The 27500-nt window shown below is 44.8% G+C and overlaps 2 protein-coding genes across 4 annotated transcripts in view; one reads left to right on the top strand and one right to left on the bottom strand.

The window, feature by feature from the left end:
• Positions 1-27500, top strand: part of LOC102458766 (survival motor neuron protein-like) — a 50428-nt gene that overhangs the window by 12444 nt on the left and 10484 nt on the right. The gene's annotated exons all lie outside the window — the stretch shown is intronic.
• Positions 1202-26747, bottom strand: GTF2H2 (general transcription factor IIH subunit 2). 2 transcript variants are annotated; one of them, XM_075932232.2, is made up of 16 exons: positions 26590-26747; positions 26001-26088; positions 25843-25920; positions 23445-23481; positions 22231-22317; positions 22015-22065; positions 20926-20980; positions 18660-18765; positions 13656-13746; positions 13432-13519; positions 10738-10845; positions 8740-8803; positions 5399-5502; positions 3300-3402; positions 3016-3055; positions 1202-2334 (listed from the first exon to the last, which is right to left on the bottom strand). In XM_075932232.2, the coding sequence occupies exons 2-16, from the start codon at positions 26054-26056 to the stop codon at positions 2215-2217; spliced, it is 1188 nt and encodes a 395-aa protein (XP_075788347.2). In that variant the 5' UTR covers positions 26057-26088; positions 26590-26747; the 3' UTR covers positions 1202-2214. The 2 variants fall into 2 exon arrangements, with proteins under 2 accessions (XP_075788347.2, XP_089635459.1); XM_089779333.1 differs by having other exon boundaries at positions 26522-26677.

Below are 27500 nucleotides of genomic sequence, written 5' to 3'. Positions count from 1 at the left end.
CACCCAGCTGATTAGTAGAGTGCCCCCCAGCTAGGGTCTTTTGTTTCTACAGGTGGTACACATTTGAATATGCCTTGGTGCACATAACATTTATTCTACACCCAGATGGGAAAAATTAGAGGGAACAGTGGTAGATTGCAGAATTCACAAGGAAAGCATATACATGCCTTTATTTACATGGTGTTGAAGACCTACTAAAATTACAGAAATGTTTGAGGTGTCATTAGTAATGGTGAGTAGCAACCTCTGCTCCAACTTTGATTTGGGCAAATGGACCTTTGATTTGCAAAGAGAATTCACTGAAACTTATTCTCATGCTGCCAGGAAGAAAAATAAGATCCTCTCAAATTATAAAGTTGCAGTGTGCACACAAATGAATAGCACTAAAAATTGGTGTACACTGCAGCAAAGAGTCAGCCTCATTCTGCAATGTATTGATAGTGTCAAATGTAAAATGAGTGAGACATTTACCCTTCTGCATGACACTAGAAAGGCCACAGCTAGAATGTCTCACTCAATTTTAGGCACTACAGTTAAAGATATGAATAAATGAGAGAATCCAGAAAATAAATAACTCAAGTGTAGAAAACATGATTTATGAGAAAAGGTTGAAAGCAGTAGGGCTATAGCTACGCTGCAGGCTTCTTGCCCAAGAACTATTTTGTGCAAGAGTGCATCTGTACTGCCATGTGCTTTTACACAAGAGTGGTGCTTTTGCACAAGAAATCCACATTGCCCGTCCACTGCCTTCTTGCGCAAGAGTTCTTGGGCAAAAAGGCTTATTCCTTGTGGGGAGAGGAATGACTCTTCCTCAAGAAGCCCTCTTTTCTGAAGCTACACCGTAAATTACTTGCACAAGAACATGCATGCAGCATAGACACTCTGCAAGTTTTTGCACAAGAACAGGAGGCAGATAAACCTGGACCTCCCCCAGCTGTGTCTATTAGAGCTGCAGCAGCCATGAAGTGCTTCTCACCTGGCTGCAAACGTGTGGTGAGAGGAGTGGGGTTGTTCTCTCGACCTTGGGCAGCCTGCATCTTCAATCATCCCTTAGGGGAAGGTGGGGGGGCACTGAACATATTCCCCTTCCTCCCCCCCAGTCATACAGGGAGATTGTTGACCTGAGTAACACCAGGTAAATCTTCCAGTGTTATAATGAAATATTACTCAACCAGTATTTAAAAAATATTCCATACCAAAGTTAGAAACGTGCACAAATATATTTAAGACATTAATTTTTACAACTTATGAAACAAGAATCAGTTTTAGCATACAAATGCATTTTTATCACTTTTCTACAATGTTACAGATTTACACATTTATGTAGCATGACTCCTTAATAAATCAAAGGCTTTAAAACACCTAAAAATCCAAATGCGAGGGAAACCAAATGATGGATATCTTAATAATCCTTGAGAATTAAAATATTCTAATTCTACACATTAAAAATTGTGTGTTCCCCTAGCTCATGGATGTGGCCAAATGGGAAGCAGAAAAACATTCCCTATATGCCCCTCACACACCAGAGCTCTGGGATGGGGCCAAAAAATGAGGGGTTCAGTGTGTGGGAGGGGTCTGCCGGAAAGCAGGCTTGATATGTGGGGTCTGGCTGGAGTGCGTTGATGGTAGGATACAAGAGCATGGTGGTGGTGGGAGGGCTGGATGGGCAAAGGGATGCAGGAATAGGGTGTGGTTGGGATTCTTGGGCAGGTGGTAGGAGCAGGAACGGATGAGGGGGAGTGGGTCTGGGAGGGTGGTAGGATACAGGAACAGGTTGGGGGAAGTGCTTACCTGGCACAACTCTTCAGGGATGCACATGGCTCTGTCCCCACTGCTGCTCCCAGGAACAGCCCTATTACTCCTATTGGCCATAATCACAGCTAATTGGAGCAGCTGGGGGAAAGTCTTCAGGTAGCATTTTGCTGCCCTGCTGTATGCCCAGCCAGGTAGGAGGAGGGGAAGAAAGAGTGGCAGTGAGAGCTTGTTGATACTGTGGGGGAAGCAGAGCCTTCGGAGCCAGATCCAGGCAAGCTGGGGGATCAGATATGGCCCCTGAGCCATAGGTTCCCCACCCCATGTATTAGCCAATCTTCACTGTTTCATCTAGGTATTTCTTCTTGCTTTTGAGTTGCCTCACTGAAGTCTATTGTTCAATAGTCTAATTTGACTGTGTGTGTAAAAATGAAACCGGACAATCTCTATAGACACCTGGTATTATACACATGGAGGAGCAGGATGCTTGTGAATGCAGCCAGGACAGCAGTGCAGAGAATCATGAACAAATAAGTCGCAATCCACACAAAATACATTCTGGCAGACTTTACAAATGTAAACCTGAGTGAAAAGATTAAAAAAATACAAATATCACTGTAGAATTACAGTAATGCAACATAATGTAGATAAAACTATTTTGCATATGTACATAAGAGTCCTGCCCAATTAAACTTTCCAATATGAAAAGACAGTGTCTTTCAGACTAAATCTAGCTTTTAGAGTCAATCAAAATAAACTATAAATTGTTTCTTAGTAAATTTAGAGATGTCCAAATCCTCACCTTTAGAAGCCCCATCAATGTGATAACTTAGGAATCTTAAAAATTAAGTGTCCTTAAGTAGATTATACTGTAGCTAACATTTTAAAAATGTACTAGTGTAAATTACATTAAAGAGCTCTACAAGCATCTTGTCTGACAATACTCATTTTTCTCTAATTTCTCTATTCTGGTAAACCCCCACCATACCTATGTCCCAAAGTGGAAACAGGATTCATTCTTGACCGTCATCAACTTTTTGAGTGAAGGCAGCAGCACACCTGACAGTTTAACTCCATTACCTTAGTTGTGCTGCTTTTGCAGTCTAAAGTGAGATCCCAGGACTGAGAATTTAATCTAGCCAACATAATGGCTTCAGTACAGTATGGTTGTGTATTTTTGTCATCAAGATGACTGACCTTCCCAAAAATGAACAACAGTAAGAGGAAGTATGCAAATTAAAGTACGTTTTAATAATCACTTACATGTTGATCTTTAATCTCCCCTTGGCAGCCTTGACAATAGCTAAGAAACAGAATTCAGTATTTTTATTGAAAGCAGAGTAAAGTTTTTAAGAAACACCATTTTACAGCCACTTCTTATACAATTATTATTTCCTATAATTTAGATATCAAATCACAGTCATTTAACTGAACATGCGCTAGTTCAACCAGTACTGAAGAAGCCACTGCCAATTTAGATTACTTTTCAAAGGTGAAATCTGTAAGGGCTCTAAGTGGATTCTTTATAGCAGGCATGATTTACATACCGTTCTCCTTTATATTCTTCCAATGGAACTTCTTGAAAAGCATCCAAAGGAAACAGGTGATGGTAAGAGCGAGCCAGGTGGGGTGCAGAGACCAATGTAAGGCCTGCAACATCAAAAAGAAGTATGTCACGATAAACCAAAAATTTTGATGTAATGAATACAAGAGGAAAGTAATACAAGAAAGCATGTGTTTACTAACCCTTTCACCACCAACAACAAAAGGTATTTTATGCATGTATCAGTGTTCCTAATCTGAACTTCTGCCTTAGAAACTGTATGTGGACTAATTCTTAAGATTTTTTCAGTCGATAATTCCATTCTGTTCCATCTAGGTTAATGATTACAGGGGCTTACAAAAGTATACTTACGATTTTCTTTGGGGGTTGGTTAATTTTAATTTTATAAAAAAAAAAAGACTATGCCCAAACCCTTCAATAAAGGCAAGATACACATACATATAAAATAAATAAATGCTGGAATACAAAAGAAATGGAGCCTCATCATATTTTGGTTCAGCCAAAACTCCCATTGACTTAAATAAAAGTTTCAAGAGCACAAGAAATTTAGCGTCCAGTTTATAATATACAACAATCTGTGTTAAAGTATTCCTTTCTGCACACTCTAGCATCTTAAACATAATTCTATAGCCTCTGGCTACATCTAGACTGGCATGATTTTCCAGAAATGCTTTTAACAGAAAAGTTTTCCGTTTAAAGCATTTTCGGAACAGAGCGTCTAGATTGACACGGACGCTATTCCGCAAAAGCACTTTTTGCGAAAAAGCGTCCGTGCCAATCTAGACACGCTTTTCCGCAAAAAAGCCCCGATCGCCATTTTCGCGATCAGGGCTTTTTTGCGGAAAACAAATCTGAGCTGTCTACACTGGCCCTTTTGCGCAAAAGTTTTGTGCAAAAGGACTTTTGCCCAAACAGGAGCAGCATAGTATTTCCGCAAGAACACTGACAATCTTACATGAGATCATCAGTGCTTTTGCAGAAATTCAAGCAGCCAGTGTAGACAGCTGGCAAGTTTTTTCAGAAAAGTGGCTGATTTTCTGGAAAAACTGGCCAGTCTAGACACAGCCTCTCAGTATAAAATAAGGACACGTTCTGCAACAGGCACAACTGAGTTTTTCCACTACCCAAATAGTTAAGTGTTGGTTTGTTGTTGTCGCTGCTTACCATTATATGTAAAGAATCATAGAAAGGTAGGGCTAGAAGAATTTTAAGAGGTCATCTGATCCTACCCCCTACACAGAAGCATGATCAAATACAGGATACCCTCGCGATGTGCAGGGGTCTCCTGTCTGGGCCTGGAGGAGAGGAACAGAGGGGGCTGGCAGCCACAGTGAGTTCCCCATGGATCTCACCCAAAGATGAGTTTTGACATTGCAAGGCACTCACTGCAGGTGCTAGTAGCCATGGCTCCCAGTTTTTGCAAATTTCGCCATTCATGGTGGTGTCAGGAACGCATCCACCATGAATGGCAAGGATTTCATGTATATCTAAAATTATACGTAACATTTGTTTTACCTAACTAGTTCTTTAAAACTTTCTACAAAGATTCCACAAACTTCCTGAGATGCTTACTCCAGTACTTGTCTAGCTATAAGGATAGTTCTTTCAATATCTAATTTAAATTTTCCTTGCTGCAATTAAGCCTGTTATGTCTTGTCATACAGTGGGGATAGAGAACAACTGATCACCATCCTGTTTATAACAGCCCTTAATGGTTCTGAAGATTATCAGATTCCCACCTCTTACTCTTCTTTTCTCAGAATTAGATATGAGAAACATTTTGAAAAAACTGAGCAGATGTAGTGGTTCACATTTTCAGTTTTTACCTGTTTCACTGATAAATTACAAGAACTTTTTTGACATTTTGTTTTTGCAATAATGCTTTTCCAAGAGATGCCATGATAGTTAAAGTCTCCCATTCCTACCCGTTCTTATGGTTTTGTGTAGGTCTATAATTTGTTGTAGAAATGCTTCATCCACATCCTCCTTGCCATTTGCTGATCAATAATAAATCCTCTCCCATGACATCATCTGTTTCCCCTCCCTTTTCACTCATTCTATATATAGTGGGGGGTAACTTACCACAGATTTTGCATTCCACAGGGAGTTCACAGTATTTGGCTCTACACTGGGGACAGAAATATCCACCCAGTGTAAGACCTGGATCACTGTTATTTTCCAAGTGCCTGGAGATGGGGGCAGGAAAAGAAGAAATCAATATGGTTAAAATCTCTTGGACAAATCTGAAACAGTTGCACAGAACTGGAAAATGAGCATGGAGTTTGTCACAGAGTTTCATGTGATGTGATGCTGCAAATTAACTAGGAAATTTACTATTAAATACACATTTTCTTAAATGACATGACTACTCAATGAAGTGTTACAACAAAACACCGACACTTTATCAGGGTCTTTAATTAAATCCTGAGATTAATCTTCCAGTAGGTAGCAAAATATTCAGAAATGTATTGTTACTTAGTAATTAAATGGAGTAAATTAACCCTGCATCTCAATAACACCCAAGAATAGGGAAATGTCATGAGAAGTTTGATAAGCTTTTTGGAATGTAACCCAGGATCTAATGGTGTACATGAATCTTTTTACAAGAGAAGTTTAGGCTTGCTTTGATTTTCCCTCACATAACAAATTTCCTTTACATTCGAAAGTGATTTTATAAATAACGAGCCTTGTGGATAAGGGAGAAGCGGTGGATGTCATATACCTAGACTTTAGTAAGGCATTTGATACGATCTCGCATGATATTCTTATTGATAAACTCGGCAAATATAACTTAGATAGGGCCACGATAAGGTGGGTGCATAATTGGCTGGATAACCGTAATCAGAGAGTTGTTGTTAACGGTGCTAAATCCTGCTAGAAAGGGATAACAAGTGGAGCTCCGCAAGGGTCTGTTTTGGGACCCGTACTGTTCAATATCTTCATCAATGACGTAGATATTGGGATAGAGAGTACGCTTATTAAGTTTGCAGATGATACCAAACTGGGTGGGGTTGCAACTTCTTTGGAGGATAGGGACATAATTCAAAATGACCTTAGCAAGTTAGAGAAATGGTCAGAGGTAAACAGGATGAGGTTTAATAAAGAGAAATGCAAAGTGCTCCACTTAGGAAGGAACAATCAGTTCCATACATACAAGATGGGAAGCGACTGTCTAGGAAGGAGCATGGTGGAAAGGGATCTAGGGGTCATAGTGAACCACAAGTTGAATATGCGTCAACAATGTGATGCTGTTGCAAAAAAAGCAAATATGATTCTAGGTTGTATCAACAGGTGTGTTGTAAGCAAAACTCGTGAAGTCATTCTGCCGCTCTACTCTGCACTAGTTAGGCCTCAGCTGGAGTACTGTGTCCAGTTCTGGGCGCCACATTTCAAGAAAGATGTGGAGAAATTGGAAAGGGTACAGAGAAGAGCGACAAGAATGATTAAAGGTCTAGAGAACATGACCTATGAAGCCAGGCTTCATGAACTGGGCTTGTTTAGTTTGGAAAAAAGAAGATTAAGGGGGGACATGATAGCAGTTTTCAAAAATCTAAAAGGGTGTCACAAGGAGGAAGGAGAAAATTTGTTCCTCTTGGTTTCTGAGGACAGGACAAGGAGTAATGGGCTTAAAGTGCAGCAAGGGAGGTTTAGATTGGACATTAGGAAAAAATTCCTAACTGTCAGGGTGGTCAAATATTGGAATAAATTGCCAAGGGAGGTGGTGGAATCTCCCTCTCTGGAGATATTTAAGAACAGGTTAGATAGACATCTGTCAGGGATGGTGTAGACGGAGCTTGGTCCTGCCTTGAGGGCGGGGGGCTGGACTCGATGACCTCTCGAGGTCCCTTCCAGTCCTATGATTCTATGAAAAGGTATCCACAATCTTACAGTCATAATGTTTCCTCACACAGAGGAACACTTTTATGGCATTAAGATGCATACCTTTAGGTTTTATTCTCTCAGAGTCTACTGTTCCCTTCTAAAATTCTACTGTCCTTGAATGCAGTCTGTTCTCACAAAGAAGGGCACTCTCTTGCTAGTTACACTTTCAATTTCACTACACATTAACAATTCAATGAATGGATGACTTATTTCCAAGTATTCTTTATCATCACCATCTTTAAGGATGCTGATTAATTTTATCTGCTATAGTACAGTAAAATATGTGTGTGCGCGCGCACGCACGTGTGCTACAGTGGCTTTAAGGGCATCCGTTGTGCTAGGCACTGTACAAATACAGGCAGTCCCCAACTTACGTCGGATCCGCACTTACGAACGGGGCTCTCTCGCCCCGGAGCTCGCAGGCAGCGGTCCCGCCACCTCGACCTCCGGGGCAAGAAAAGCTGCTCCCGGTGCCCCTGGTCTGCTGGGGACCGTCTCCAGCAGACATGGGGCACCGGGAGCAAAGCCGCAAAGGCGCGGGAACCCGCCACGGCTGCGGCTTGGCTCCCGGTGTCCCTGGTCAGCTGGAAACGGTCCCCAGCAGACATGGGGCACCAGGAGCAAAGCCGCAGCCGTGGCGGGTTCCCGCGCCTCTGAGGCTTTGCCAGAGCAAAGCCTCAGAGGCGCGGCACCCCGCTGCCGCTGCGGCTTTGCTCCCCGTGTCCCTGGTCTGCTGGGAGAGGGGCGCAGCTAGTAAGCCCCCACGCCCCAGCAGACCAGGCTTTTGTTGTGGACCCTGGGGCAGAGCAGCTGGGGTGCTGCTGGGTTGGTCCAGTAGCGCCGAGGAGCGGCGCTACTGGAGCAACCCAGCAGCACCCCAGCTGCTCTGCCCCAGGCGTCCCCAAGTCAGCCACTGCTGAAACTGACCAGCGCTGACTACAGGAAGCCCGAGGCAGAGTTGCTCTGCCCCCAGCTTCCTGGAATCAGCCGCTGATCAGTTTCAGCAGCAGCTGACTTGGGGACGCTTGGGGTTCTTAAGTTGAATCTGTATGTAAGTCAGAACTGGCGGTCAGTTTCAGCAGCGGCTGAATCTGGACGCCAGTTCCGACTTACATACAGATTCAACTTAAGAACAAACCTACAGTCCCTATCTTGTACGTAACCCGGGGACTGCCTGTACAACCAAAGATGATCACTGCCCATAAGATCTAAAAATCTAAGTATAAGATAAGAGACAACAGCTGGATACAAACAGATGTTGGCAGTACTAGATAAAAATGAAATTATTATGAACAGTTATACACAGTGACTGAAGAAGACTTCTGTATAAGCTCAAAAGCTTTTCTCTCTCACCAAAAGAAGCTGGTCCAATAAAATATACTACTTTACCCTCTCCCCCCCCCCCGGTCTCTCATTAAGAACAGTGTCAGCAGTAGTCACAGCACATCATCTGCCTATCCATATTCATGATGTTTTGTACCTTTCAGTGCAAAAACAGATTAAGATTATCGATGCCTCAAAAGTAACCACATTTTACTTACGCCATGCTAAATGATGGTTTAGCATCCTGATCAGAGAGAGAGGCAATCGTATGCTGAGGAAAACCTTAGGAGCCAAGAAAAATATTCCATCACTATATGTATTGGCAACATACAACCAATAATTTCCCATTTGAGTAGAGAAGTTAAAAGGCTAGGAGTTAATGTTTAGAATATTTCATGTTATTACAGAAGTCAACACACCATTTCCAAATCCATCGTTTGTGTTCTCTTCCCACTTATATCTCCAAATCCAGCACTATATCTTACTTTTTTTCCCCCCTCCACTTAATACAACGAAACTGACAGACCCCAATTTTTCACAAACAATTACAGAGGAAAATTAGGTTAGATAATAGGGAAGGAGAAAAGAGCAGTATATTAAAAGGAATGATGGTTCAAGTCACAAATTAAGGAAAATAATTTAATGCTCAGACTTCAGAGACATGTTCACTCTAAGTCCCTGATTGGCCTGGGGGTGGGGAACGTGAGAAGCCTCTTCCCACCCTGCCAGGTGCACGAGTGCCTAGTGGGAAGGGGTGGGCAAAAGGGCCTCCGCGGACCAGATCCAGCCCACCAACTGGGTTGATCCGGCCTGTGGGGGCCCTACCGCTCCCCCGCCCCCAGGCTAATTAGGGTCTGGGGGCAGGGAAGCACACAAAACTTCCTCCCGCCCTGCGAGGAGCATACAGCACTTCAAAGTGCTACGCACTCCTCGCAGGGCCAGAGGAGACGTCACACGCTCCCCTGCCCTCAAGCCCTGATTGGTCTGGGGGCAGGGGAGCTGCGCAAAGTTTCCTCCGCCTTGTCCCTGCCCTGCAAGGGGCATGTGGCACTTCAAAGTACCACATGCTCCTCGCAAGGCGGGAGGTGGCTTCCCACGCTCCCCCTCCCCGATTGGCCTGCGGGTGGGTAAGTGAGAGAAGCCTCTTCTCACGCTGCCAAGGGCATGAGTGCCTAGTGGGAAAGGGGGGGAGGCAAAGAGGCTCCCCCACCCCCAGGACCAATCATGGTCTGGGGGTGGGGTAGCCCAGAAGCATCCTGTCTCTGCCCCTTCCGGTTTAGGCCCACCTCTTCCGGGCAGCATGGGACCACTGAAAACATTTTGAAGTGGCTCCTGGCCCAAAATTATTGCCCCTCCCTGCTCTAAGTGCTGTGTGATAGTTAATACAATGTTTTCTGGATGTCCTAGGTAGCTCCTAGTCCTCCTCTGGTAATTGTTTTTATAGCTCATCTCAATTGATGTAGTAGTTTTTCTTATTACTGCTCCCCTGATTACACAGGGAAAAAACGCCAAAATCATTTAATTATAAGGATGATTACACACAAATATCTATTTTTAATGTATTCACTGATGAATAAAAAGTTGTTTTAAAATGGGGAACAAGTTAGCACAACAGCTGAACACTGTGGTGCTACATAGGTTTAGTTGCAGGCTCATGCTCTTTCAGATTTCTTTTTCCATCAGGAGGAAGCAAAGGAGCTCATTCCACTTGTTACAAAGGAATAAGCTGACAAGATTTCTCCTGGTGTATGTATGTCTAATCGGTTAATCACATAGCAATACAGACATGAATTTAAAAGGCTAATGGATTTTGGCCTAGATATGGAAGGCGATCATAAATAGAAATACAAATGGAGACGCACACTTTTTAAATTTATCTACTTTATATTTTACATATCACACTTTCCCCAGTACCACACAAAAGGAAAAGCATAAATTTGTTGTAACCCACTGAAAATTGAGTTTTGGTCTTTCTTAATTCTCAATTTTTAATTTCAATAACTGAATGATTTTTAGGTATATTTTAAAATAAGTTAAAATCCAGTTTGCTAAAACTGAAACATTAAAATAAAAACAATTATGCATCAATCTGTTTTTTCAGATTTCAAGTAGCTTCTTTGTTCATATAATTTTAATACAGAATACACAGAAGAGGATGTTTACACTAAAGATTCTTAAATCTTGCACTTAAACTGTAATAAAAAACAAGATCCTACCCATTCGAATAAGGGAGCATTCAGAACTTGAACTGGCAGGTGGAGGGCTAACATGATGCATCAGCAGTTCCTTATAGTGGCTTTCATCTAAAATTACATGGTATGTTCCTACAAAGGAGAAAGAAAATGCATGACTCTCTGCTAACTAATTTATTTAAGAATAAGTAAATATCACAGTCATACCACCTGTTCAAATAATGTATGGACACTTTCACTGAGAACAGAATTACTAAGAAAAAACTGGATAATAAAATTTAGGCAAAACTTTAAAACAGTTTAAACAAAAATGTAGAATGACAATAGTGGAAAAGTCTATGGGATGTTCCCTACAGATACTACATAATTTTTTAGAATTAATATACTGGAATGATTGTGTACCTCTAAAAAGTTAAATACAGGCAGTCCCCGACTTACGCGGATCTGACTTATGTCGGATCCGCACTTAAGAACGGGGCTCTCTCGCCCCGGAGGTCGAGGTAGTGGATTGCTACCTGCGAGCTCCGGGGCGAGAAAGCCCCGTTCGTAAGCTGCTCCGGTGCCCCTGGTCTGCTGGAGACCGTCTCCAGCAGACCAGGGGCACCGGGCGGGTTCCCGCGCTTCTGAGGCTTTGCCAGAGCAAAGCCTCAGAAGCGTGGGAACCCGCCCGCTGCTGCCGCTTGAGTCCCGGTGCCTGTGGTCTGCTGGGGACGGTCCCCAGCAGACCACAGGCACCGGGACTGAAGCCGCAGCCGCGGGGGGGGAGGGGGGTCCCGCGCCTCTGAGACTTTGCCAGAGCAAAGCCTCAGAGGCGCGGCACCCCGCTGCCGCTGCTGCTCTGCTCCCCGTGTCCCTGGTCTGCTGGGGGGGGGGGGGGCGTGGATAGTGTGCCCCCCCCAGCAGACCAGGCTTTTGTTTTGGACCCTGGAGCAGAGCAGCTGGGGCGCTGCGGATTGGTCCTGCAGCACCCGCTCTGGGCACTACTGGACCAACCCGGCAGCACCCCAGCTGCTCTGCCCCAGGTCCTGATTCAGCCGCTGCTGGTCAGTTTCAGCAGTGGCTGAATCAGGACGCCTGGGGCAGAGCAGCTGGGGTGCTGCTGGGTTGGTCCAGTAGCACCGAGGGGTGCTACTGGAGCAACCCAGCAGCACCCCAGCTGCTCTGCCCCAGGCGTCCCCAAGTCAGCCGCTGCTGAAACTGACCAGCGCTGACTACAGGAAGCCCGAGGCAGAGTTGCTCTGCCCCAGGCTTCCTGGAATCAGCGCTCATCAGTTTCAGCAGCAGCTGACTTGGGGAAGCTTGGGGTTCTTAAGTTGAATCTGTATGTAAGTCGGAACTGGCGTCCAGATTCAGCCACTGTTGAAACTGACCGCCAGTTCTGACTTACATACAGATTCAACTTAAGAACCCCAAGTCAGAATTGGCGGTCAGTTTCAGCAGCGGCTGAATCTGGACGCCAGTTCTGACTTACATACAGATTCAACTTAAGAACAAACCTACAGTCCCTATCTTGTACGTAACCCGGGGACTGCCTGTAGTGAGAGCCTACCTTTCCCTCTCCATACTAACTTACACAACGCAGTTTTTTTTCCAAGTAACTTTTGTAGTCACTACTGGTAATTAAGGATGTTAAAATACATTTACACAAGTACATGCATAACTGCTGAATTTTTCAGTGGTTACATGTTTACACACCCGAGAGGGAGGGAGCAGGAGCCAGTTTAAGCTGGCTCCTTACAGCATCAGCTCCCGTTTCCCCCCTCATTGCAGACAGCTCTGCAGGAGAGCTGTCATGTGTGGGGAGCAGGCTGAAAAGCTGAATCCCCTCATGTACCAGCTCCTGCCTGCGCCCTTGTGCTGCTGCCTCTGCTACAGTCAGAACGTACAGGGAGCTGGCTTGAAAGCTGGCTCCCTGTGGGTACTGGCTCACATCTACTCCTCCATTCCGATGCTGCTGCCTCTGTGGGAGGCAGCAGCGTGGGAGGACACGGACAGGTAGCTCTGCGGAAGCCAGCTCATCATGTGTACCGGCCCCTGCCTGTCCCCCATGCTGCTGCCTCTAACCAACAACTATAGTTACACTAATAATTCATTTTAGCATCCCTAAAAGAGATACTGTGCAAACCACTAAGCATGTGTTAGTGTATCTGTTTAAATGGTTAACCGATGAGCCTCACAGTTACACACAAGGCTCCCTCACCCCTGTGGCCTCTGTATAAGAGGCAGTGGGGGAGGAAGAGGAGCAAGTGGGAGCCAATTTTTAAGCAGGCTCCCTGAAAACACTGACTCCCACAAAACTGCCTGCCCCTTTGTGCTGCTGCCTCTGTATCAGAGGCAGCAGCAGGGGGCATGGCTGCATGTAACTGAGAGGGTTAACCGATGAGCCCACGTTCATTGGTTAACCGTGTATTAAGGTACACATTTACATCCCTAATGCTAAAAGTTTATTAACTTTGATAAGATATTATCTACAGTCTTGTATTCTTGTTTCTTTAATCATCTCCCTTTCAAACCAGCAACTATAGATACATTATCATATTTACTGTATTTGTATGACTTCTTTAAATGGAGGGAGCAATTATGAAATAGTCCAAAACACCAGGTTCAAAGAGATGCATCCTCTTCAAACAGAATTTATACAAAAAAAAATCAAATCAGTTAACTTTACTTTGACATAAATGACTATTACTGACATATGTTCAAAATCTATTAACTTACCACCCGTTTCTCGGGCAAGTACAGTACAAACTCGAACTTCAGCAGAAAGGCCGATGACAGATACTCTGATCTTAACTGCCTTTAAACACTTCACATGGGAAAACAAAAAACACCCAAATACATCAGCAGAATAGAAAACTGTAAAAGGTACATACATTTTCAATTAAGAATTAATGACAACGATTCTGTAACTTTTTTTAAGCAGTACTAATTCACTTCTATACCTTAATTAGATCATATATATTAGATGGATCACATGTTGTCAGGCTGCTGAAGATAATCAAAACCTCTCTGCTTGTATGTCCTGGCATGTGCCTATAGAAGGTAAAAAGATATATATTTAAATTAGCTCTAAACTAAGCATGTAACAATTACATGCATGTATGCTAAAGTTTTATGCTGTAGCTTTATAAAAATCCCCCAAGAGTAACGTTTTCTAGGATTCTCTTGTATAAAATTCAGAAAAAGACATGGCTAATGCCCACAAATCCCAAAGGATGCTGTAAATCCCTCACAGAACTGCTCCCATAAGGTCATAATTATCCAATATCTAAGCCACTCAAAATGTCCCTGTCAGTTGATGGCTTATTATAGTTCTTGAACTTACACTATTACAGTCCTGCAGGGAAAAATTACCATCAGTCTAATACCACCACAACAAATCATCTCCCAGCATTTTTCTTATTAACTTTATTCTATGATCAATTCAGACATGCAAATCTATGACATCTTTCACGGACAGCAGGTCTTCAAAGTTTCTACTGTCTTTTCATCTCTCTCACTGTCATATAGCAGAATATAGCAAATGCTTTAAGAAAATCTTTTCCACTTCCTACAGGAAAAAACACCATTAATTCAGAAATAAGCGTCTTTTCTTTTCCTTTTGAGATTCTTTAACAATTTAGACTTACTCTAACTAGCTGTTCTAGTAACTTACTGTAACCTCTACCACCACCACCTTTACTCTGGCCATTGTTCCTGGCCTTTCCTGCTCACTGGTCAGACTGTCCCTCAGACATCGGCTCTTTCTCTCACTTCTTTACCATGCAAGTTCCCTCCCAGCAAAAATCTAAAAAGCTACAATTTTAAAATTCACCTTTCATGGGATACATTCAAAACCTGGCCAGATGATCTTGGCTAAAGCAGGTCATAGACTGTTCCTCTTCCCAATCCTACCTCTCTCATATCTTTAACTAACGTAAGAACAGCCATACTGGATCAGACCAAAGATCCATGTAGCCCAGTAGCCGGTCTTCTGACAGTGGCCAATGCCAGATGTCCCAGAGGGAATGAACAGAAACAGGTAATCAAGTGATCCCTCACCTGCCATCCACTTCCAGCCCCTGACAAACAGTGGCTAGGGACACCATTTCTACCCATTCTGGTTAATAAGTATTGGACCTAACCTCCATGAATTTATCTAGTTTAATTTAATTTAAATTGAGTTTAATTTAACTAACCCACCACACCTGCCATTCTCTCAGACCCTATCTCTACAGCCAAATTAAAAAGAAATAAATAGTTGCACGAATAATAATAGTTCCAATCAAAATAGGAAATTAACAAAATGGAAGGCATTTCATCATCCTGTTCATTTATCTGTGTTACATCCCCATTTCCAAACCTTCATCTTTTTTTATCATCATTTAGATTTTAAACTTCCTGGGACAGGGACTATATTGTCTTCAGCTGTGTTTGTAAATATACCCAGCAAAATGGGGCTTGCATCCTGAGTGACGCTACTGTAATATAACAGATACTATCGTAACAGAAAAATAATTCCTCAACTGCTCCTTTTATTACAGTAAACCGGATTTGAGAAGTCCCAGCCTCATAGCTGAGTTCATTAAAGCAATTCCTACAGACCATTACCTACACTGCTTTTCCATTTCACGTGACAGCTTTAGAGTGCACCATGAAAAATCTGTTTATAGCTGAGGAGCTGAGCCATGTACTATACAGAAAATAAATTTTAATGTTCTTTGCTTTAATGACTATGTAGTTAAAAGCAGAGGTGTAAGTAACTTAAATTTCTTGAAGTTACTGCTGTATTGCCCTCCTCCAGGAGGTGGGCTCAGAGTAGACGGTTGTCATAAATTTAAGTTTGAGAAGGAGGGCTCAGGGCAGGGGTGGACATGCACGAGGGAGACTCAGGCCACAGGTTGGGGATGTGAGGTGCAATTCAGGGCAGAGGGTTGGTGTGTACACGGAGGGGTGCAGGAATCACAACATGGGCGGCCTCAGGACAGGGATGTAGGGTGTGGGAGAGAATGCAAGGGGGGGGAGGTCAAGGGCACCCTTTAGGCAGGATGGGAGGACTGAAGCCCCGTGCTTAAACTACCAGGATACTGCTTGCAGTCCCCCTTTCATCACTATCAGGACGTAAGAGGAACAACAGACAGCATGGGTCACTGACTCCCCTATTCTCTGCCCTCAACAGACAGGAGGGAGAGGAACGCAGGGACACACTGAGCTTTCCCCTTGCCCCCCAACAATGATGGAAGGAAAACAGCAAGCAACAAGCAGCTCCAGGATGCCTGCTGCTTAATTCAAGGAAAGCTGCTTTTCTTCAGGAAAGCCCCAGGAGCCCAGTGGGTGCTCACCATGCCTCCTCCTGTAGTGTAGTGCACCAGATAGCTCTTACCAGAGTGGTGCACTAGGGCACAAAGCCTTACTTTCACCTCTGATTAAAAGTTCAAAATCTGCACATTTCAGCTCTTTGCACGCAACAGCTGTGACCCTGCATACCTCTTCAAACTAAAGCATCAAATCCCAAACACAAATATTCAAAGTGTTAATACTGGCAGTATCTGTTTCCCCCAAGTATTGAAACTGAAGAGTGAATCAAGAGACAAGATGACATTTGATATTTCTGATGTACTTCTCTAACAGTTGTGTCCTATGTGTTTTGGTACTTTGAGCTCTTATAGAAACAGGGAAAAAAAAGACATTTCTCACTTCTTACTAATATCATATAAAGCTTCCAATTTGTCCTAGTAACAAGCAGGGATCGACAAATGCACTCGCCTGCAGCGAGTAGATTTTTCCAGCTGGCGAGTGCAGGGGCAGACTGGCCCGGTGGGCCATTGTGACGGGCTGGCCAAAGGCCGCACTATGGGCGGTGCGGCCCCATCCGACCCGTTGGTCGGCGGAGGAGCACAGCACCGGTGGGAAGGGGGAAGTGCGGCGATTCTTCCCACCGGACTGCCTGCGCGAGGAGGCGGGGCAGGACACTGGCGTGACGTGGCCCCGCTGATTTTAAAGAGCCACAGCAGCTCAGCTCTGGCCGCGTGTCCCTGAGAGCTGGCTGCGTCGTGCGGCACAGCCAGGGCCTGCCCTGCAGGCCTCCAGTCCTGCCACGGCCTCAGCCTCCCTTTGTCTCCGCGCCGCCCGTTCCCCATGCTGCTCCTGCTCCCCTGAACCCTGGGCCCCCTGCTCTCCTTCTTCCCTGCAACCCTCTGGCTCTGCACCACCCTTGCACCCCTCAATCCCTGCCCGCCCCCAGTTCTGTGCTGCCCAATTCCCTGCACTGCCCCCAAACCCTGATCCCTCTGCCCCTCCTGTTCTCCGCATCCCATTCCCTATGCCTCCACTGCACCCTGCTACCTCCCGATCCCTGCATCCCTCTGGCTCTGTGCCTCTCGTTCCCTACACCACCCCTGTACTCCCCTCCACTGTTCCCTGCACCCCTCTGGCTCTGTGCTGTCCCTGCACCCTGATCCCCCTGTGGGTTGGGAGTGAAGGGTGCTTGCCCATAGGGAGGGGCTGGACAGGGCAGGGAAAAGGCTGCTGTGACCCAGCAGCGAGTGAAAGGGGGAGTTCACTTGAAGCGCCTTTGCCTTTATGGAAAAAAACAAATGAAAATGCTATTTGTTATTTATAGGGCTAAAATGCAGGGACAAAAAAGAAAACAAACAAAAAAAACCCATTGCAAAATGCACACGTGTAAAAGACAGCAATTGGGGGGGGGGCGGAACCTAGAGCTGGCACCCGGGGATGGGGAAGGGGCTGGGCTGTGGGAAGGATAGGGGAAAAATACGGGGAAGGCACTTGTGCTGAGGGAAGGAGGTCAGGAGAAGAAGAAGAAAGGGGAAGGCACCAAGGGACAGGGGTGCAGGACAGACAAATGCCAGGTGGCCAAGTGCAGACAATGAGGAAAAGGGCAGGAAGGGAGGTGTCAGTGAAAGGGGGGGGACAGGGTGATGATGGGAGAGGAGAGGGTAAGGGCACTGGGGGCTAGAGGGGGAGGGGGAGGTGCTGGGAGAAGGCTTGAAAGAAGGGGTGGGCATGAGGAAGGCGGGGATGAAGCAAGGCATCTGAGGGCACAGGGGCATGAGAGCAAAGGGGGCAGAGCCAGTGAGGGAAGGGGGAGGCACCAGGAGGGTGCAGGTGCCAAGGGATTCTGGGGGTGAAGCAGAAGGGCAGACACCTGCAGGGGAGGAACCAGCTCCAGAGGAGAGAGGCAGGGCAGGTGTGTAGAGGGAGGTGTTAGGAGAGGGGATGAGGAGAGGTAGCTCACAATCAGAGTGGGGCTACTGGAGGAGTGGGCACAGGGCGGAGAGAAGGGCTGGCAGAGGGGGGTAGGACTCAGGAAAGCTGAGGGCAGTAAGAAGGGCAGGAGTCAGGACAGCAGAGAGTGAGGGGTTGGGGGGCAGCAGGCACCAGGGGAGCTGAGGGAGCAAGGGGAGGAGACATGGCAGCAGAGAGAAAAGGTAGAGGTTTATAAGATATTTATTAATAACCTGGGTGATATTTATTAATGACTTATTAGTAATTATTGTTCTTATTCTTATTAGGAATTTATGCCATTAAAAAACACTTTTTGTGGGGGGAGGGTGGCGAGTCCCTTTTTTGTCTGGCGAGTAGGGTTTTCCATAATTTGTCGACCCCAGGTATTAAGGATAAATTTGTCCTAGTAATAAGGACAAATACAGGGAGTACAGGCTCCCACCTGAACACCATCACAAAAAAGTTTTTGGCTGGGAATATTAAATGCTTTATTTTTATTTTGAATTGATCATTATGTTAACTGTGCTATGTACAAAGCAGAAGTTATTTATGTATATCACAGTAATACCTTAAGGTATCTTGGAAGGATCAGTGCAGCATTGTGCAAGTCATTACGCCCAACACAAATTCACTCCCTGCCACAAAAAGCGTTATCAGTATTTTATCTGTTTCTATTATTCCAAAAAGAATAAAACCTATTACAACATACATATACTAACTTTAAAGTCTGCATGGCCAAATTTAAAGAATTATAGAGAGATGGTTCTCCATGGCAGGTCTGATCTACAGCTTTCTTCAGAGCAGTTACATGCTTTCTTGGGTTCCCTATAAAACAAAAATAGAAACAAAAGTCACCTGAAATGCTAGGGTAACAGAAAGATGCACAATTGTAAGATATTTTTAAAAGATGTAAGCCAATACAGGATGAAATACATAAACCAAAAATATCCTTCTGTATCACAGATTGTTTTAGTAACAACACTATTTAGTCTTTTATAAGCCTCAAAACATTGTATAAACATTAAATAACTCTCAAAGCACCAAAATGAGATGGTAATGATTCCAATTTTACAGATGGCTAAATAGACAAGGAGAGGTTAAATTACTTGCCTGAAGCCACACAGCTTGTTAGCCGTAAAAGTAACATTTAAAAAAAAAATCAAGAGTTCCTGTTTTCTCAGTCTCACCTCTAATCCACTTGTGCATAAGGCCTCTATTAACTACAATTACAAAGTTTAAACAGATAACAGGAAGAAAACAGATAACAGGAAGAAAAAGAAAGTAACTAGTATCAGAGAAAAGGTATGTTTTTCATATATTTGAAAGACTAATGAAGCAGAAATATGAGAAGGCTGTTCCAAACAGAAAAGGCTCCTATGAAGATAGCTCTCACACTATGTTATGAAAATGTATATAAAAAAGAAAGCTGGTGCAAGGGAAAAAATGAGAAAAGAAAGGGGAGGCAAGAGAAATCCTTGTGTTGACACTCAATACACATCACATGCATATTACTAAGAGATAATCAATACTGAAATTCTATTTCTGCTCTTAAACACACGCACATACATATACATATACACACACTAGAAGATTTACCCAGTGTTGCTTGGGTCCTGAACTCTTTTTTTCCCATTTAAATCACTGCTGTGGGGTGGAGGCGGGGATGAGAGGTTCAGGATGCAGGTTGCCCTGGAAAGACAGGACAACCCCCGACCTCTCTCACCATAGCAGCTTGGGGTCAGGTGAGAAGCACTTCTCCATGGCCACTGCAGGTCCAGAAGGCACAGCCTGGGGAGGGGTTCATGTCCGCAAGCTAGGGCAGGCTCAGGTTTATCTGCCCAGTGTTCCCCAGCTAGAGCAAGGAATGCAGCAAACTGTGCACTTTCCCCTCGCTCCCTGATGGAAGGGAACAGCCAGCAAAGTCACTATAAATTTGGGGGATTGAGAGCTTCAGCCCCCCGTCCTCTATGAAAGGCACTTGGGGAGTGAGAGGTTCGTGGTTAGGGCAGTCCTGGGGGCAGGCAATGCCCCAGTCAGCCCCTTTCATCTGTCTGGTGATTCCGTCTCTTTTCTGTATGGTTTTCTGTAAAGCAATCCCATTCTAGTAACATCCCATCCACCCCAACCAACCCTGCTTTAAGGTCTGATAAGAGGAAGCTGTATGTGAAATTTGGTGGTCCTAGCTCTTACCATTTAGGAGTTCTTAAACAGAACAGACAGATGGACAGACTCTCAAATATATATGGTAGATTTATACTCCTAGGCATAAGCAGTCTTCCTGAGCAATCAGAAACCTATCTCAAAACAAGCTACAATCCTGCAATTAGATACGCTACACCATTCTGGTACTCTACTGACTTAATTAGGTCTGCCTGTATGGAACAAGTTTCAAGATCAGGGCTGTAGAATGTAACAGTTATGTCTTGTCTATACAAAAAACCCCTGTCAATCTCAGCTATGGAAATTGCATAGCTGAAATTGACATATTTACCATGGGGTCTTCTGTGCGGTAAGGTCAGCCGTGACTTCTCTCCCATCGACACCGGCTACTCTTCTTGTCCTGGTGGAGTACCGGAGTCGACGGTAGAGTGCTCAGAGATTAATTTACCATGCGCAAGCAGACACAATATATCGACCACTGTTGGATTCATCACTGCAGTATTGATCCACCACGTAGTGAAGACAAAGCATGTTAAAATGAATAACCAGTTAACCATCTAACAGAGGGCCTGCTACCTGGCCCACCATAGCTGTGGAATCCAGCTGTCACTGGGAGGTCCTACTGCCTGGCCTGCCAGTCCCTCTGTGGCTGGAGTGCCATGGCACAGCACAGCTGGCTGCCACTAGAGTTCACTGGCAAGGGTCAGTTAACCGTTAAGTATTCCAGTAAGCTTCATACTTAACCGGTAAACATCTCTAGTGAAGACACAAGCCCTCAGAGTGACAATAATGCTTCTCTAATACAAAAGGATTCTTCTTTCCTACCTGAAAGTTCTGTCAGCTTTTCAGCTCTTTTACTCTTAGTTACAATTATGCCAATCTGCAAGAAACAGTTTTATTAGTGAATTATCAATTTGATATACATTCTTAGTAAGCACTAATCTACAGGCATACAATATCCACATAGTTCTCGGCTAGCTTTCTTTGCAAGCACAGTAATTTGAAAACCAACTCTCAGCTTGAAATACAGGAAATTTCTACAGGTTACACCTTCCTAAACTGTGACTCTCTGGTAGGACCACAGATATTCCTCGATCAGAGAGCCCTGGTGGTCTGGAGTTGGACAGCAAGAGGTCTGGCAGCTGGGAGCCCCGTGGCAGCCTGGCAGGACAGCTGAGGACAGTGGTAGCCCAGCACCCCTAGGGGAGCCGGGGCCACTGCAGCTCAACAACTCAACAGGGGGGTTGAGGCCAGAGCAGCCCAAAAGCCTGGCAAGGGAGCCAGGACCAGGGCAGTGGCATCCTGGCTAGAGACTGGGACCATGGCAACCTGGCAGCCCAACAGGGGGGACAGGGCTGTGGCAGCCCAGCAGCCAGCCAAGCCTGAGCTAGCGGCAGGGCGACCGGCCAGGGCCGGAAACTGAGCCAGCAACAGGCTGGGGAGGGCCAGTTGCAAGAGACCTTCCCTGGTCCAGCAAATTCCCTTATGCAGGATTGGTTAGGTCTCGAGTGTACTGGGCCACAGAGGGCCAACCTGTAGCACAACTCCCTTTGTATTAAGATGAAAATATTCTTCAATCCATTGGTACCTCTAGCTCCTAAGGATTAAAATGTCTCTCCGCATTCTCTTTCTGGCATTAATAATGCAATTTTAAATCCTAACTGTGTTAGCATTTGTACTTCAAAAAACTATAAATCAATATTCAACTGAATCACCAGCCTCATAATTTAATAGGAAAATAAAAATTACACAATTGGTGGAGATAAAGGAAAAGACTATTACTAATTCAAAATAAACCAATGAAATGTTTAATTGAAATTACCGGTAAATGAAAAATGTAAAATAGTTCTTCCAACTTTGTTTTGAGACAAATGCTTAATCAGTGAGTCTAGTGTCCAACACAGGTGTACATACCTGACTAATAGGATTCTGGTCAAAGTATTCTTCAACAAAATATTCCAAAAGCTATAAAAACAAGTTCTGAGTATTAAGATAATTAAACATGGCAGTCATTTCATATCCATTATAGTGCACTTATACAACCATTTAGAACCTTTAAATGCCCTCATTCTCCACCCTCTAATCCCCCTACAACACTTGGTGTTTATATACTTTTGATCAAATAAATACCTTTAAGGTACAAGTAAGCCTGTTAGGTTTTAAATCTTGGTCCTCCATAGTTCTTGATCCATCAACCACCACATAAAGGTGACGCATCTGAACCATAATAATAAAAGATATTCATTCCACACATTCTTGGTTTGAAATAAAGAAACTTTTAGAACTCACATTAAGCACATTTATAAATCCATAATTTAACGAACTGTTGTTTATTTCAAGTAAATTAAAACAGAAAATATGTATAGCCTCCTCTGTCACATTGATAATATTTAAAGCACAGAACAGCATAAATGGCCTTTAAGGATTCTTTAGCTGCTGCAGATTAAAAGAGGTTAAATGTAAAGGGGGGAGGGAGAATAAAAATGTGAGCAGAAATGTTTTCTTGATAAATGACCACTGTTCTTACCTTTATCCTCTCTCAAAAGATGAAACATGGAATAATATTTTGTATATATATTAGGGATGTCAACATATAGTCCCCTACATGATTAACCCTGGGTTTATCAGTTAATCCTATTGACTACACACACTCACCAAACCCATACTGCCTCTGTGTTGGAGGGAGCGATGCCTATGTCCACAGGGAGCTCAGCTCAGCTCAGTTCCGCATGGATAGGAGCTGCTAACACCCTGCGCTGCTGCCTCTGTATCATGCCACATGATGGCAACAGCCCCTGTATCAAAGGCAGCAGTGCAGGGTGTCAAGGGGCTCGCAGGGAGTGGGGCTAGGAGCTCAGTGGCTACCATCCCTGCCCCCGGGGACTATCCAATAATTGTGTAACCGCTTAGATTTGATGCTTTATATACATATAAATAAAATAATTTCTACTGAAGAGTTTTAAAAATTAATCAGTTCTCACAACTGGTTTAAATTAAGCTAATATTATTATGCCCATTTTATACACTGGGAAACTGAGACACTAAGAGGTTATGTGATTGAATTGTATCATAAAATATATCCCACCGAGGGAAAAGAACTGAAGTCTCTTGAATATCAAACATTCTCTATTTAGCATACCACACACCAACTCAAGAAAGGAAAAAAAATTCTGTTGCACAGAAAAAGAAAAAAAAACTGTCAAATTCCCACACATCAAGTCATTACAAATATGTCTTAGATTTGATGCCACTATGTTATCTGAAGAAAGCAAACCACTTCAGCATAAATAATCACAGACACAGCAAAACTAGCTCCAATGGTCATGGGGAATACATAAACATACCATTCCAAGTCTAACTTGTCCATGGTGTTCAAAGATTCTGTTAAAAATACAAGAGTTTAAGCTAAGACTATAACATTGGATTCTAGAACAGCATCGATAATTAAAAACAATCCTAGAGTTACATCAATGCAAAATTACCACTAACAAATATCCTTTTTTAAATACATTCATGTTCTAAATTAGAATATAACTAGGGTTGTGAAAAATTATGGAGGAAGGAGGCTCAGTATAAATTAACTGGCTCTGCGGATTGGGGAAGGTGGTGGACGTGATGTACCTTGATTTTAGTAAAACTTTCGATTCTGTCTCAGTATTCTTACCAGCAAGTTAAAGCAGTATGGATTGGATAAATTAATTGTAAAGTGGATAGAAAGCTGACTAGATCAGTGGTTCCCAACCTAAGATCCGTGGACCCCACAGTGGTAACATAGGGGATCTGCACAGCAGCCAGCATTTCCTTCAACCCGCAATGCTTCCTGCGGCTTGGGAAGCAGCGCGGGCTGAGAGACTTGCTGGCTACTAGCACAGAACCTCTCAGCTCAGCTTCCCGCAACTCGGGTTGAAGGACATGCTAGCTGCCGGCACAGAGCGTCTCAGCGGAGCTGACTCAATGCCAGCAGCCAACAAATCCCTCAGCTCATGCTGCTTCCCCAGCAGGCTCAGAGACACTGCCTGGGAAGCAGCATGGGCTGAGGTACGTGCAGGTTACAGGCACCGCTATATTGTTTGGAGAGGGTCTGTAAAATTTTAATAGATTGAAAAGTGGACCATATCCTCAAAAAGGTCCACTGGGCTAGATCATTGGGCTCAACAGATAGTGATCCATGGCTCAATGTCTGGTTGGCAGTCAGTATCATGCTGTGTCCAAGGGTCATTTCTAGGGCTGATAATGACCTGGATGAGAGGATGGATTGCACACTCAGCAAGTTTGCAGATGACACTGTGCTAGGGGGACAAGTAAATATGCTGGAGGATAGGGATAGGGTTCAGAGTGACCTAGACAAATTGGAGGATGAGGCCAAAAAGAAATCGGATGAGATTCAACAAGGACAATTGCAGAGTCCTGCACTTGAGACAGAAGAATCCCAAGGACTGACTGGCCAAGCAGCAGTTCTGTGGAAAAGGACTTGAGGATTACAGTGGATGAGAAGCTGGATATGAGTCAGCAGTGTGCCCTTGTAGTCAAGAAGGCTAACGGCACACTGAGCTACATTAGTAAGAGTATTGCCAGCAGATCTAGGGAAGTGATTATTCCCCTTTATTTGGCACAGGTGAGGCCACATCTGGAGTACTGCTTCTAATTTGGGCCCCCTGTTACAGAAACAATATGAACACATTGGAGAGAGTTCACCCGAGGGTAACAAAAATGATTAGGGAGCTGGAGCACATTGACTTATGAGAGGCTTAGGGATTTGGGCTTATTTGGAAAAAAGTGAGGGGGAATTTAGTATCAGCCTCCAACTACCTGAAGGGGGGTTCCAAAGAGAATGGAGAAAGCTGCAGTGGGGGAGGTCTAGGTTGGATATTAGGAAAAACTATTTCACTGGTGAAGTACTGGAATGGGTGGTGAAATCTCCATTCCTAGAGGGTTTTAAGTCCCAGCTTGACAAAGCCTTGGCTGGGATAGAGTTGGTCCTGCTTTTAGCAGGAGGTTGGACTCAATGACCTCCTGAGGTTTCTTCCAACCCTATGATTCTATGATAAAAAAAATCATAGTGTTTCTTAACAAATTTTAATGGAGTTGTTTGCTTTGAACATCTTTGCTACTCTGAAGTATTTACATAATCATAATGTATTTAAAAGTTTGAAGGTTTATAACTTTACATGAATCTGTGAATGAAAACCAGCCTTTGCCTCACACATTTTTAGACAGAGAATTTTAAAGAAAAACAATTAATCATTTGGTGCAAACAACACAGCACTGGGTAAATAACAGCTTGTCCAATAATGAACAAATTAAAATAGTCTGTATGTCAATATTTTTAGACAGCATACTAGCATACAAAGATAGATTCTGCTATTTACATTCAGTAATCTAGTTGCAACCCTCTGTACTGTCACATACAGAATGTGAGGTTAGGACCTAATTAATTTGGTAGAAGAGAGATAAATTACCCAGTATCAAAGGTCTTAGAGAAGTGTAAGTTGATGAGAAATCTCAAATTATTGTTCCTGGCACAATTAAGAAGTAGATAGAACTATGGAAGGGGAAGTTAAATCTAAGACATGGCATGAGGGAAAAAAACCAAGCATGTTTATTTATAAAGTATTGCAGTATGTTTAATCTATCTAGTGGGGACAATTTTAATCTCAATGCAATTCCTTTTCCTTAAATGTAGTTACACCAGAGATGAGCTTTTCCCAATGCATTTCCTGTGCTTCTGAACTGACTGCTTACCTTTTTCTCTTAGCCTTAAAAAGAATGTCCTCTATAGTTGCTTTCAGTGACCCCGATTCATCTTCTTTCAGAACCTCCCTAAAAGAAATATTTTATTACATAACAGCTGGGTTAAATTTTCTTTCTTAAAATAAAATAATATATAAAACAAAGCTTACCATGTTCTTTCATAACCCCCTTCCCAACGTTTGGTTCGGTCAGGTTCGTCATCCATGCCTGCCTGTCCAAAGCGGCTTGCGTACGACACTGTTAAGTACAACGATTACTTCTTTGTAAGCCAAGGCACTTAGATAAATTGTGTCTGAATTTAGGTGTCACCGCGCGCTGGAGCGGATCACGAATGCAGCAGATCAGCGTCGGCACCCCACGTGTGAGTGCAGAGGCCGGATTGGGCCCCTCACTAGCGCTGTGCGCTGGCTTTCGCAAACGCGCCTGCCGAGCGCGGCAAGGCTGGATCACGCTGCGCCCTTCTCCTGCGCGGGCCGCTTCCAGCCAGCGACGCTCGCTCCCACCCCGCACAGCGGCGCGCTGGGAACGGGGAGGGGCAGAACTGGGGCTGTAACGCGCGGGGTTAACGGGGGCGAGGCGGGGCCACTCTGCGCGGCTTGGCCGCCTGTGCCTGGCGCTGTCGCTCCCCCCGCCCCGCTCTGCCCAGGCCGCCCGGGGGCGCTCGGCTGACCTGGGAGGACCGAGCTCGAGCTCCCGCAACAAGCACCCGGACCCGCCCCCGAGCGGTGCGTTGCTAACCCGTCCGACCGGCGCGCCGGGCCGCAGGAGAAACGTTCCGGCTCCAGGAACAGTGCCCGGCTCGGAGGGGAGGGCAAATCCACGCGCGTAACACGGGTCCGGCCCGCCGCAGCCCAGGCTGCTTTGTGCCAGCGCCTCCCTCCGCAGCCTCGCCCGCCCCACGCGCTGCCCGATTTACACGAGACCCGCCCAGGACGCTCCTGGCTGCTCCCCGCTGGGGCCAGTGTAATGTAGAAAGCTGCTACGTTATAGGAATGTGCTGCCCCTTCTACATTACACCGGCACCGCTGTCTGCACCGCGCCCCGCTGAGTGCGGTGGGGGGCAGGGCTCTCAACCTAGCTCCAGGTGCTGGGGGGAGGGGGGGGGGAGTGATTTCCACCAGCAGGCCTACTGGGAAATGGAGCTGGCTGCTCCCACAGGCACTGATGACAGCACTGTTCAAAGTCCACTTAATGGTGCAGCGGGCCCAGGGCCAAGGCAGGCTCCCTACTAAGGATGTTAAGGAAGTTGACTATTTGATAAGCAAAAGCTTATCAGATAGTCCAGTCAACTAGTCAATTGCTGCCTCTGATAGAAACAGGAAAGAGGGGGGTACTGCAAAGCAGCAGCACCACTCCGATCCTGTACCCAGGCTCCATGTTGTACTGCCCCTTTGAAATGCTGCCATGGAGTTTCAAAGCAGCAATGCTGCATGGAGCTTGGGTTCAGCTGGTGACTCCCCAGCTGATCCCAGGCTCCTGCCCCTGAGTTCCAGGGAAATGCCATGCGGAACCCGGAGCTAACGGACTCCAGGCTCCATGTGACATTTCAAAGCAAGTAGCACTGAATGGAGCCCAGGGCAGGCTCCAGGACAGCACTTCTGCTGGGGCTCTTGTACATTTCAAAGGCACTTCTGCATTCCTCCTATCCA

This window comes from Pelodiscus sinensis, chromosome 6 (genome assembly GCF_052426305.1).
Source record: "Pelodiscus sinensis isolate ZL-2025 chromosome 6, ASM5242630v1, whole genome shotgun sequence".
In the NCBI taxonomy this organism is placed as follows: Eukaryota; Metazoa; Chordata; order Testudines; family Trionychidae; genus Pelodiscus; species Pelodiscus sinensis.
This window is presented reverse-complemented; position numbering and strand designations above follow the sequence as displayed.